We start from the raw sequence: 12483 nt of genomic DNA, 5'->3' as shown, positions 1-12483 counted from the left end.
ATGCCAGTGGGAGAAAAATTTGTTCTATTTTATGTAAACCATTTAATGAGAAGGAAGAAACTAGCTCAGAAAGAATGTCTTTAGCCACGCTGCTTTGGAAGACTGTTCACTAATATCCTAGGGCAGAATTTTTTATGTTGCTCGCTTTAATCAATTTTTTTAGGCAGTGACAATAGAAAGCTTCTCTTTTTCAAGTTTCTTACATTTCACAATTTAGGGAGTGACGCTTTGTATATGGTTACTTTCCCTACCTTACAGAAATAAAAGCATTAATTCTGACAGAGGATGTCTCTATGCATCTGGACTGTTCTTTAGTGAAATGCATAGCCCTTCTTGTCTCCCTTGGGTGGAGTGAAAAGGAGGGAAAAGGAAGTTTACTCTGGAGAAGAACTTCAGACTTCTTGCCTATCCAAATCTTACAAAAAACATAGACTTAATCTCATCCCTGAATACCCTACAGAAACCTTGGCATTTTTGCAATCAAACCTCATGTCCTTGTTGGGAAGTACATGTTTTGAATGATAAACTGGATTTATGTGTGACATAAAAAACCCATTTGGCTCTTTAGATAGTTTGAAGTACCTGCTCTACTTTTTGATCACCTGTTCTCCATTCCCACTCCTTTCTAGAGTAATCTGGAGGGCTCTACAAAAGTGCTACGGCCAGGCCTCATCAAAGACTGATCATAAGGAAATTAGCCACTGAAAGAACTCACAACTCAGAAAAGATGCTGTTATGGATTAAGAACTAGTGATCAACTTAACGCCAGCTTGATTACATCAGCATGTCACTGAGCAATGATGCTCCACCTGAGGAAAGTTGCCAGCATAAATTGGTGGAGAAAGTTAAGGTGTTAAGGCTTTAATGCGTTGTTGTGTTGAAGCATTGTGGGTTCTCCTACGAGTTGCTGTTTAAGCCATTGGTTGTCCTGGAGAAGCTTTGGTCCTCACAGAGTCATCGAGCACTGCTCCCTGACTCTGGAGAGGAAAACATGTGTTGCTTGGTCTCCAGGATGAGCTCTCACGCTGGCTTGCTGGCATGTACCTGACTGTGCTTGTCATCATAGGAGCTTGGGACTTCCATGTTGTTCAGGATGTCTGTGGTGCCTTTCAGGACAGCTCTGGTCTTTATTGTGAGTGTGACTTCTCAGCTCCAGCACAGAACCCTCATCCCACCAGCACAGCTCCTTCACCCTGCTGGCATGGACTTTCTGGCTTCCACCACTGACTTTTGGGCCTTCCCAGCATGGATCCATAAAAGAGATTGAATATTCAAGCATGAGGCTTCATACTAAGAAAGTAGTAGGAGAAAAAATTGGCCAAATGCTTCAGGACATGGACCTGTGGAAAGTTTTGGGTATAACCTAACAAAAACCCAAAATTTAGGAAATGCAATTACATGAAACTAAGTCTTTTGCACTGCAAACAAAGTAATCAGTACACACCCTATACTATGTGCAAAAATGTTTACAAATATTGCATGTGCAGGATGGTTACCATATAGAATTTATGAGAAAATAGCATAAAAGAAAGCCTACATAAAATTAGGCTAAAGACATGAATAGATATTTTTCAAAAGAAGACTTAGTTTGAAATGGTCAAAAGATATATGAAAAAGTTATTCTGTATTATTAAACATCAGGAAAATGAAAATTAAAACCACACTGGGATATCTCTTCACTCCAGTAATAGTGGCTGTTTTAAAAATGACTAAAGATAATGAGAAATTCAGAGATGCAGAGAAAGAGGAAATATGTGGATGTGAGTTTAGACAGTAGTATGGGCAATCTTCAAGAAATTACAGTAGAACTGTGTACTACTGAGTATGTACCAAAGAAGCGGGAAGTACCGTGACATGCAGAAGCGGGAAGTACCGTGACATGCAGATCTTTGCATTCCCTTGGTTTTTGCAGCACTGTTAATAACAGCTAGGATGTACAACCTAAAAGACGCTAGATATATGAAACGATCATAGATGGATGAATTAATTTATGCAATGTGATGCATAGGCACAATGAAATGTCATTTATTTTTTATTTTAAAGAGAAAAAAGCACAGAAAAAGCAATCAAGCAAACAGACAACCAAAAAAGCCTAACTCAACAACAACAACAAATACGAAATAGTAATTATAAAGGATTTCAAAACAACATGATAGGAATTTAGCAATGGTTGTTATATTGCAGTATTCAGTCATTTAACGCATGAAATCTTGCCATTTCTCACAATGTGGCTGACCTGGAAGACATTTGATTCATGAAATAAGTCAGGCAGATAAAGACAAATACTCCATGATCTCCTTCATGCATAGAATGCAAAAAAGTCAATCTCAAGGAATGCACATGTAGAATAGTGTAGATAATTAGTTGCCAGTTTGATTTATGTCTGCTGTACTTGTATCTGGAATGTTTTCCAAAGCTCTACATGTTAAAGACTCATTCTGCAGCTCATAGTGCTACTGGGAGTGCTAGAACCTTTAAGACAGGAGGCCGAGAGACACATTACATTATTGGAGAAGCGCCCTGCAAGGTGATATTAGGACCCTGGCCACTTTCCTTTCTCTTTTTTGCTTTCTGGTTACAATAAAATGATCTTTTCTTCTGCCAAAGCCTTCTGCCATGACACACTGCATTGGTCCAGACTGCTTCAAAGCTCAGGGTATCTGAAGACATGTTATGCACATAGACTCGCCATCCAATGGTGCATGTGTAGAGCTGCTGATCTGTGTTCACACGTGGGGAGCCAAAAGCATGGAGTGCTGAGGAGAACAGGGTTTCCCTCACCAAGAACACTGGACAAAAAAGGGAGCAGAAGTGCATCATTGACAAGAATGTAAATATATGCATTGCTGTGGTTTAGAAGTCTCTTCTCTCATTTGGAGGAAGGGCTCCACCTGACCCCAGCTTTCTGTCTCTGTTTATTTTATTCATCCTCTCATTGTCTGCCCTCAGGAATTTAGAGAGCTCTGATGGATGCAGCACATGATGCCTGAACACCTGCTGGGGTAAGAAGAAGTAGGACAATATGTAATCTATTAACTAGTGATTCCCTACTGTTTATTTTTTCTGAAATTCTGTATAACTTGCACCCTTTTTCTGTTTTTTTTTTCTTTTTTCTCCTTAAATAAAATTTTAAAAAAAGAAGTAGGAGGTGAAGGAATGCTTCTCAGTCAGCATAAAAAAGGACAAATATACAGGTAGTAAATTCATCAAGTGTAAAACTTGGGTGGGGGAGAGACAGAGACAGAGACAGAGAGAGAGAGAGAGAGAGAGAGAGAGAGAGAGAGAGAGCCAGAAACAATTGCTGGGATTATTATGCCTTTACCTTTACAGAAAAAAAATGGTCTACTCTATGATTTTCCTACTTTAAGTGAAACAAATATAACTGAAGCTAAACTGTTGTAACTTGCATCAGGAGAGAAAGAAATCTACAGGAACCCGAAGTAATGGTTACCAAACAAAATCTGGAAACATTATTAAAAAGAAAAATGCTTTCCTATTCAACTTTAGTGATATTTTTATTTAAAATATCTGACAATATATTATTTTCTGCAACTCAATTTACTCTCCTTAGCCATATACAACAGATAGATTGTCAAGGAGGACATAATTTATGATTGGAAATGTTTCTATTATATACAAATTCCGTAATTTATGTAAATATTTAGCTAGTATTGATTATTTTTCATTGTTAAATTAGGAAAAAATGAAATATATGCTATCACATAATGCTCTATGCAGTGATATAAAATTCTCAAATAAGAAATTCTTCATTTGTTAAGTTTACATCCTACAATTTAACAAGTCTAGTTTCAAGATAATCATACCATTCCTTAGAAATTGTGTGCAGTCTAATAATGTAATTTGTAACATTTCTAACAGCACTGTATGAAAATAATATTTTATTTTGAAGAGAATTAAACCAAATGTGCCATAACCAAATAGTCAAAACAAAAGGATGGACATAGTATATTGTGTAAAAAACAAAATAAAGGTGATCAACAATGGTTATCATAATGCCTCTTATTATCTTCAAAAGAATTGCCCATATCATCAGGTATATTAAATTTGAACAAAACAGTACAAAACAAAGCCATGAAAATGAAACATTGGAGACATTATAGGATTTCAAAAGAAGATAATAGTCAAATCAGAATGGGTATCATAGTGAATTTTACTGTCTTCAAAGTAGTTACCTATGCTCTCAGACTTGATACTATCAAACAAAACAGAATAGAATAAAGTCAGTCAAAACAAAACAGTGAGAGCAATACAGGGCTTCAGATCAAGCTAATAGGAAATAAAAATGGTTATCATAATTTATCCTGCTATCTTTGGAATAGCTGTCCATGCCATCAAATCTAATACAAGTAGACAAACTAGAACAGAATAAAACCAAACTAAGCAAAACAATGAAAGGAAGATGGGTTTTAAATCATGAAACAAGATTAACAATGGTCATTGCCAAATTTTAGACAATTCTTCCCCTTTCACATTCACAGGGTGCATTATACATTTTGTACCGCACTAGCTCCTTTAGTTTTTAGATTAGGGAGGCAACCCACCCTTTACCTAACTGGTTCTGAAACTTTTACCCCTGAGCATTATCTCAAGTTCTGTGCATTTATCTACAAGAGCCTCAAGGTTTTCTTTCTTTATAGCCGAGTAATTTTCCATTGTATAAAAATATTATGGCTTTCTAGGCAATCTAGAGCTGATGGGTCAACTTCCCCCACTTTTATCTGGTTCGCTATGACACAGAGGATTGTTTTCTCCTCCTTGACTTTCAGTCTATAAATCCTAATTCAGGTTAATTATATTTCTTATATAGAGCATATTGATAGACCCTATCTCCTGATCTACTCTGTCTGTGTTTCTTTTTATTGGTGAATTGAGGCTGTCTATATAAGTGATTATAGCCAACCTTCTCTGTCTCAACTCTGACATGTTATTTTTTCTGCCATGGTTCTCTACTTTTTCCCTTTATTCCACTGTCTGACCCATTCAGTGAGGCCCTCTGCCACTGTCCTGAAACCATGGTCTTTTTTCTCTCTCTAGAATGTTCTTCAGTATTTTTTGTAGGGTTGGCTTGATGGTCGTGAACTCCCTCAGTTCCTCTTTTTCATGGAAGTATCTTGTTTATCCATTAATTTTGAGAGATAGTTTTTCAGGATACACCAGTCTGGGTTCGAGGTTATTTTCTTTTGAGACAAAGAATACTTCACTCCAAGCTCTTCTTAATTTGATGGTTGTGTCAAGAAGCCTTCCATGATTGTGATGGGTTTTCTTTAAAGGTAATCTGTTTCTTTTCTCTGAAAGTTTTTAATATTCTGTTCTTGTGTTGAATTTCTGGGATCTTGATTATTACATGTCTGGGTATAGATCTATTTTGGTTATAGCTGGCTGGAGTTCTGTATGCCTCATATATCTGAATATCATTTCTTTTTCCTATGCTTGGAGATTTCTCTTTAATTACCTCTGTAAATAGCCTTTGTATTTCATTTGTGTTTACCCCTGCTTCTTCACACATGTTTTCTATTCTTAAATTGTAAATCCATTTGTCATTTCTAGCCTTTGTATTGTTATTTCCTGGTTCCTTGTTATTTTTAAGAGATCTTTCCTTTCATAATCGCAAGCTGCAAACCTGTCTTCAAGGTCTGATAGTCTATCTCTAGTTTCTTGTAAGCAATTTTGTTAGCTTTCGATGGAGTTTTTAATTTCCTGGTAATCTCTTTGAATCTGTTTCATGTGTTATAAATGTGTTTATATTCTTCCTTGAAGATTTCCCTCCATTTCTATGCTTCTCTATTCTTTCATCTGTGTCTTCTTTAGAGGTGCTTAGCAATTTTTTATTATGTTTCTTATATCTTCTTTTACCTATAATAGTATTTCTGTTCTAAGTTCTTTTATAACTTTATGGAGTTGTTTCCTTAATTCAGGTGCTTTTGCTTCAAAAACTGCAAATGTGCAACTCCTGATCTCTTCTGTGTTTACATCTCCTGAACCAGTGCTGCTTGGGTTGGAGCCCAGAACTACCTTTTGCTTCTTCTTCTTCTTGTCATGTTCTTGGTTTCTTCCCGAAAAGTGGGTAGCAGGGTCCCTGGCACTTCCTATATAGGTTATAATTACTCTGAAGTGTGTTGGCTAGGTATTCCTAATGTTTGCTGCTTTCCCCAGCCTGTTGGTGGCTACTGGAATGGAAGCAGGGGTGGGGCAGGCTGGCCCTGGCTTCTGATCTGGTTAACCACAGGGAGTCTTCACCACATTACTGTGTGCCAGGCAGGCAGAGTTGATTAGGGATAGCTTTAGGGAAACCTCAGCAGTACCTATTGGGCCATGCAGAGGGGCAGGACTCAGTTCAAGCAATTGCCACCAGTCTGCTCTGAGATAGGAGTGGCTGAATGAAGCTGGCTGCAGTTCTGTCTCCAGGATTTTCCTGCCCAACTCCAAAATGGCACCCAGCCAATCTTCCACTCCCACAGGAAAAATCAGTCCTACACTGTTGTGGTTTATGTTGGTGGACCCCAGACCTCATGCATTTGCATTATACATTTGTGATTGGTTCATTGTGTAGAGCTTGGATTGGGGATGTGATTGCTACATCGACATAGGGGTGGAGCCAAGATGTAATGTAATGGGCATGTCTCACTCTCTTGCCAGTTTCCTGCTTGCTGTTTTCAGCCACCATGAACTGCAGCCCTACCATGCCACCTTGCCTTGAAGCCAACTGAGTATGGACTGAAACTTCCAAAAACTGTAAGAAATAAACCTTTCCTTTCCCAACTTGGTGCATCAGGTATTTTGTCTCAGCAACCAGTAAAAAGTAACTAAGACACACACATACTCACCACCAGCCAGTGCAGTTCTCTGGTCTGCTGCTGCCCTGTGCCACTGCATCTCCCCACCAAGGCCATTGGGCGTGCTAGCCCCCAGCTTCACTGTACCATGTGTCTCCAGGTTCCAACAGTGCTTCTGCCACAGTGGTTCTGGCTCCAGTGAAAGTGCCGCCAGCTACCACCTTCATCTGTGTAACTTTTAATTTCTTTTTTTTTTATCCTCTCAGAGGGTTTAAATCCTCACTTTAGTTTCTTCCTGGGGTGAGACTGCCCACTTCTTTCCTTCTTGTCTTCTCCAGAATGCTATATTCCAGCTTCTGGGCTGTTTCTCTCAGAGAGGCTGTTTACTCTGCTGCTTACTGTTCTGCCATCTTCCCAGACTCCTTCCACTGTATGACAATAAGCATTTCTTCTTACCGTTCATGACATTGAATATTTTTTCTTGTTTTTATTTTGACAAAACTAATAGATAAAATAATATGCTATTATTTTTACATTACTATCATAAGAAAGAAATGATTTCATTTCTTTTACCTTATCTATTTATATTTTTACTCCTTTCAATTTTTTTGTTTATGATGTATGGAGGGGGCAAAGGGATTTTCTTAACAATTTATCCTTGTTCTGTATTTCTTATAAATATCAAAGTAATTTCTTCTTTTTCTTAAAATTACATACTCTCTTTCATTTATAGAAATTGAAAGTATTGTATAATCAAAACTGTCAAGATTATCTTTTACAGATTTTTTGTTTTATAGCATACTCACACATCAACATCAGAAAAGTATGTCACCTTTCTCCTAATAATTTCTTTTTAAATTTAGTGCTCTATGAATTTTCAAAAACAAACAACTCTGCAAAACTGGGATCCAACTCATCAACAAATTCAATTCTAATCCAGGAAAATTTAATTTTCTGTTTCCAGTCAATATCCACTTAAGGATAAAGACTACTCCCATTTCCAACCTACTAGCTTAAGTTTGCTTAGTCTCAAGTACATGAACTCTTTTATGTCTGAGGTTTATGGCCCAAGACTGTTTGTGAGATTTTTTTCAGTTGTATATAATTGTGATTAACTTTTTAAATTTTTATTTAAAGAAAGAAAATTTTAAAAATATAAAAAACAAGAAAAGTTAGGATACAGAATTTTAAAAAATTAACATCATGAAATCACTAATTGATACATTACATTTTGCCATCTTAACAATAGCTGTTAAAGTTATAAAATCAAAGCATAAAAAGTGACTAGACACTCTAAAATTGACAGTGCAGCCCCTTCTCTTCAATGATTTAATAGAAATTTAGTAATATGATTTTGTTTTTTGTTTGTTTGTTTGTTTGTTTGTTTGTTTTGGTACCGAGGATTGAACTCATGACTGTGTGCTTGCAAGGCGCTTATGACACTGAGCTCAATACCCAGCCTGTGATTAACTTTTGGTATATACTTTTTACAATCTAAACTAACCTACAGAAATGTTTTGTTATAAAGGTTCATAGTGGGCCAGACGATAGCTCAATGGCACAGCACCTACTTGGAAAGCATAAGACCCTCAGTTAAATTCCTAGTACTAAAAAAGTATGTTCAGCACATTTTTGCAAATTGTATTCATTTAGTGCTATACAATCAGTGAATACCCCAATTGCAGAAAATCTCTACCAATTTACATTTGTATTATTCTCCATAAACTGCTTACAAATTCTAAATTATCTTTGTGGTTATAATCATTCACCTGCTCATTTTTTTACAACATCATTCTGCTTCAGTTTCTAAAGCTTTATACTCTCTGGCAAGACACACAGAAGAATCCCCCTCCCATCACTTGTATTAACATCAGAAATTTCAAAACACATCTTACAAATTTCATGATTATTTTTGTTGAACAGATTTCTATATTCATATGCAGCTGTATTAACCCTTACTGTTTTTTAAACTGTGTTTTTTGTTCTCTCAACCGCACTTACATGGACAATATAATTGTTACCATCTTATAGAAAATCATCAAATACTTGCTCTTTTTTATTTTTTCTCCTTTATGCTAAATTGCTTTTCCCATTAGATTTTTCTAAGCATTCAGTCATCAGACATCAGACTGTGATGGGTAGAAACAATGGAACGGAACCTGGCCTAGGACCAGTCTATGAAGAGATCAGTCTCTAGATCAGATATGAATCCTGGGTGAAGTTAAAGCCCCCGTGACTTGGAGCCTGTTGAGCTGCTGGTGGAAGGAGAAAAGATCTGAGACTCCTAATAGGATCCTGCTTTCCAGAATCAAGGTTGCCGTTTCCATGGTAATGATGAATAGGCCCTCTGGGGTGCAAGAGCGACCTTGGCAAGTGATAAATACAGAGGAGCAATCACTGAAGAAAGTTTTGGTTGTATTACGAGCGAGAATTGTGCAGAGGAATAATTGAGGGAGGCCAGTAGACCAGGGGTCACCTTAGGAAGAGGTCTGAAGAACTGATGGCTCAATGTTAATGTCCACAGCAATTCATTGCCCAAAATCCATTTTACAGTAACATGTAAGTGATTTTTTCCTCAAGACATTGTCACTGATGCCCAGGGCCAACACTGTCTCATCCTCACCCCCAACTCTCAGTTCCCCCTTGCTGATGCGAGCCCCGCCTGACCCAGAGTGTAGAGGAGGCTGTCAGCGCCCTGTGGGACATCTGGCTGTATGAATGTTCAGTGGTTACAATGGTCTTGTCTTCCCCAGGAAGAGTGGATCTCAGGTAACCTGTGTTAACATCCTGGGTCATATTCACTGTAAAGAAAAAAGTCCATGCTGACAATACATTCATGTTGAAAAGTGTTAATTTTATGCTATTAACATCTAAAGAAGCAAATGGACATTTTGGTAACATCAGAAATTTCATGTAGAACTTCTAGGGCACAGAAAATACCCCACCAACATATAAGAAAGCCTTCACTGGCAAGGCAGTAACTGCCAATAAGTAAAGCATTGCATTTTAAGAGATCTCAGTAAAAGTTCATGCCAACAGAATCTCACTGAAGATCTCAGCTCTCGGCTTCAGCAGCATACAGCGATCCACTAACTTTATTCTTCTTCCTTCACTGGGTGTTTAGGGAATGATGGTTACAGAACCAAGTTATTGTCCTTTAATCCTGTTGCTCCTATTATTGCTGTAAGCTTAAAATTCATTTATAACAAAGGGTGGACATGAAAATAAACCAGAGATTCTCCACATTCAATGATTAACGAAGTTCTCTGATGCATTCTTGACCACTGAAAAGAGAGGCCAAGAAAAGCGCAGAGTAAGTCACACTGCCATGACTCCTTTGCACTGGGTCTATGTCCACAAGTTACCTTTTTTACAGCTGTTCATCCAGATCAAGCCTATGGTCACCACCAGAAGCAATCCCAAAACAGGCAGCATCTTCCATGAAAAATTCATCTTGGACTCTGAAAGTAAAGCCTAGAATTCCTGTAAACCATGACACTGGAAGAGTATCCAGACTGTCCTTTAATCCAAGCAGCTCCTGGGATAGCAGAAGGTTCCACTCAAGCCCCTTGATCTAATACTGTGTAGAGGCTGGGGAATGGCTGTAGGGCCCAGACTGACTTTGGTGTGTGCGTCTCTCAGCAGTGTGCACGCATGCACACACTCACACACTTACTGTCTCCTTGTTTTTCAATTAGACCACACATCCAGTGGAATAGCTGGGGTGGCAAAAGGGGAAATTGCTTAGGCTACAGTCAAGAAGATGATGTTAGGAAAAATTATTTTCTAATCTGAATTAATATCCACCAAGACAGAATAAACTTCTACTCTTGTTTTCACATAAGAAGTGAATGTGTAGGTCTTACAAATTAGAGTCAGCTATTAGAATTTAGTATATTCCCAGCAGTGAGTACATCTTTGGAGCTCTGGTTGGGATTACGGATGAGAAACTCAGAGGAGCAGGATCCCTAGGAGTCCTACAGATCAGACTTGCAAGATATTAGATCAGAGTGAAAAAAATGTTAGAATATTACATCAGAGTGAAAAAAATGTTTAAAGTTAAAAAAGCACAAGAAAACAAGCAAGTCTGAGTTTGATTTTTATCTCCTGTTATCCTGAGAGGATCATGTGGAATCACCAACCTGAGAGGGAAACAGCCACTGTCTTCTCCTCACCCAGCGGGAGGTTGCTGACGGAACAAGCCACGTTCATCACGGAGCTGTTTGTGACTAACAGGTGTGACTCCACGTCAAACAGCCCATTTTGGCCCTGATGTAGGACTGCAGGATCCGATGGCACTATTCTTCCTTCTGTGTCCTTCCACTGCACGTGGGGCTGTGGGAACCAGCCGTCAGAAGTGCACGTCAGCTGTTTCTCTGCAGCCTTATGCCTCTCCACGGTGACAAGTGGGGTAGAACCCACGGCTGGGAAAAGAGAACAAGGAACCAATGCCCGGGGCCCCTGCAAGTAATAATGAGCGTGGCTCCCAGGAGGCTTGGGGAAGACAACAAAGCTTAGGAGACCATGGTACTGCACTTAGAGATGAGAGTGGATTTTTCTTTTTTGTTGCTGTTACTGTTTTTCATATTTTCTTGTTCCTAAGCCACTCTGGGATAGAGCCAGAGGCACATTAAATTTTCAACTCCCAACTTCTTTTTTCTGTCCATGAGGACAGAATAACTTTTAACAGATCATGGGTCATGTGGATACAATACAAAAGAGTAAAAGAATAATCTTAAAGACCAAAGTCCTAAAATAGCCATGTCTAGTAGCAGAAAAATGATGGAATCCATTTTAATCTCAAGGTGTGCTCCTGTGTATATTCCTGAACTATACCTGCTAATTTGGATTCAAATTCCGTGTAAGATACACATAAAGGTTCTAAGATTTTAACCTGTGTATCTTTTTAATCAGTGATGTTTGTACAATTGGAAAATTGATTCTAGAGAGTGATTTTACCTTTTCTCCTCTGTTCTTGCCAAGGTCACCCTTTAATGTTGGGAGCCTGCCGTATTACCCATAAGAATATAGCCACAAGATGGCGTCCGCCTACCGCCTCGCTGCTCCCCTGCCCATCATGTGCCCAAGATGGCGCACACATCCTGCTTTCTGGTTCTTGCTTGGCTTACTGTCCTCGCCATATATGGTAATGATTGATTGCTTCCTTGTTGCCGCCCAATCGCCTGTCCCCACGTGTAATCCCATGATTGGATAACATTAGCTATATAAGCCCAAGTATAGGAAGTGCCCGACGCACAACACGTAGGAAGCCATCAAGGACGGACGTGTATTGAGGTTGTAGCCCAGTCAATAAAGGAGCCTGCAGAGACAAAGTGTTCGTGTGCCTCATTCTGCGGGACAGACGCAGCGCCGGACAGCTGGTGGCCCGTACGGGGACTCGAAACCATTCCCGTGCCTTCTGCAGCTCCTGTGACTGTGTTGAAAAATGGCACATACCTGCGGGTGAGCGGCGGCTTAACCCGGCCCTTGGTGGACGCACTTTAAGGGATCTACTGGTCAACCCCTTGCGGGGATCGACATTGCCCGAAAAAGAAGGGCAGGCCTCTGTTGGCTATTGCGCCTCGGGGCTCTTTAATTTTGTTAAGATGGGCAATGTTAACTGCGGCCCCCTCGCCTTATCGCTGTGGTTGTTGCTTAAGGCGCGAGGGATTAGGATAGATAAGCAAAT

The 12483-nt window shown here is 39.1% G+C and overlaps 1 protein-coding gene across 1 annotated transcript; it reads right to left on the bottom strand.

Annotated features, from left to right (window-relative positions):
• Positions 1-10120: 10120 nt before the first annotated feature.
• On the bottom strand, positions 10121-11870 carry LOC100722002 (butyrophilin-like protein 2). The gene is made up of 3 exons (XM_063239298.1): positions 11848-11870; positions 10937-11307; positions 10121-10255 (listed from the first exon to the last, which is right to left on the bottom strand). The coding sequence occupies exons 1-3, from the start codon at positions 11868-11870 to the stop codon at positions 10143-10145; spliced, it is 507 nt and encodes a 168-aa protein (XP_063095368.1). The 3' UTR covers positions 10121-10142.
• Positions 11871-12483: the final 613 nt, after the last annotated feature.

This window comes from Cavia porcellus, unplaced genomic scaffold (assembly GCF_034190915.1).
Source record: "Cavia porcellus strain 051 isolate PalLab524CR breed Dunkin Hartley unplaced genomic scaffold, mCavPor4.1 scaffold_28, whole genome shotgun sequence".
Taxonomy (NCBI): domain Eukaryota; kingdom Metazoa; phylum Chordata; class Mammalia; order Rodentia; family Caviidae; genus Cavia; species Cavia porcellus.
This window is presented reverse-complemented; position numbering and strand designations above follow the sequence as displayed.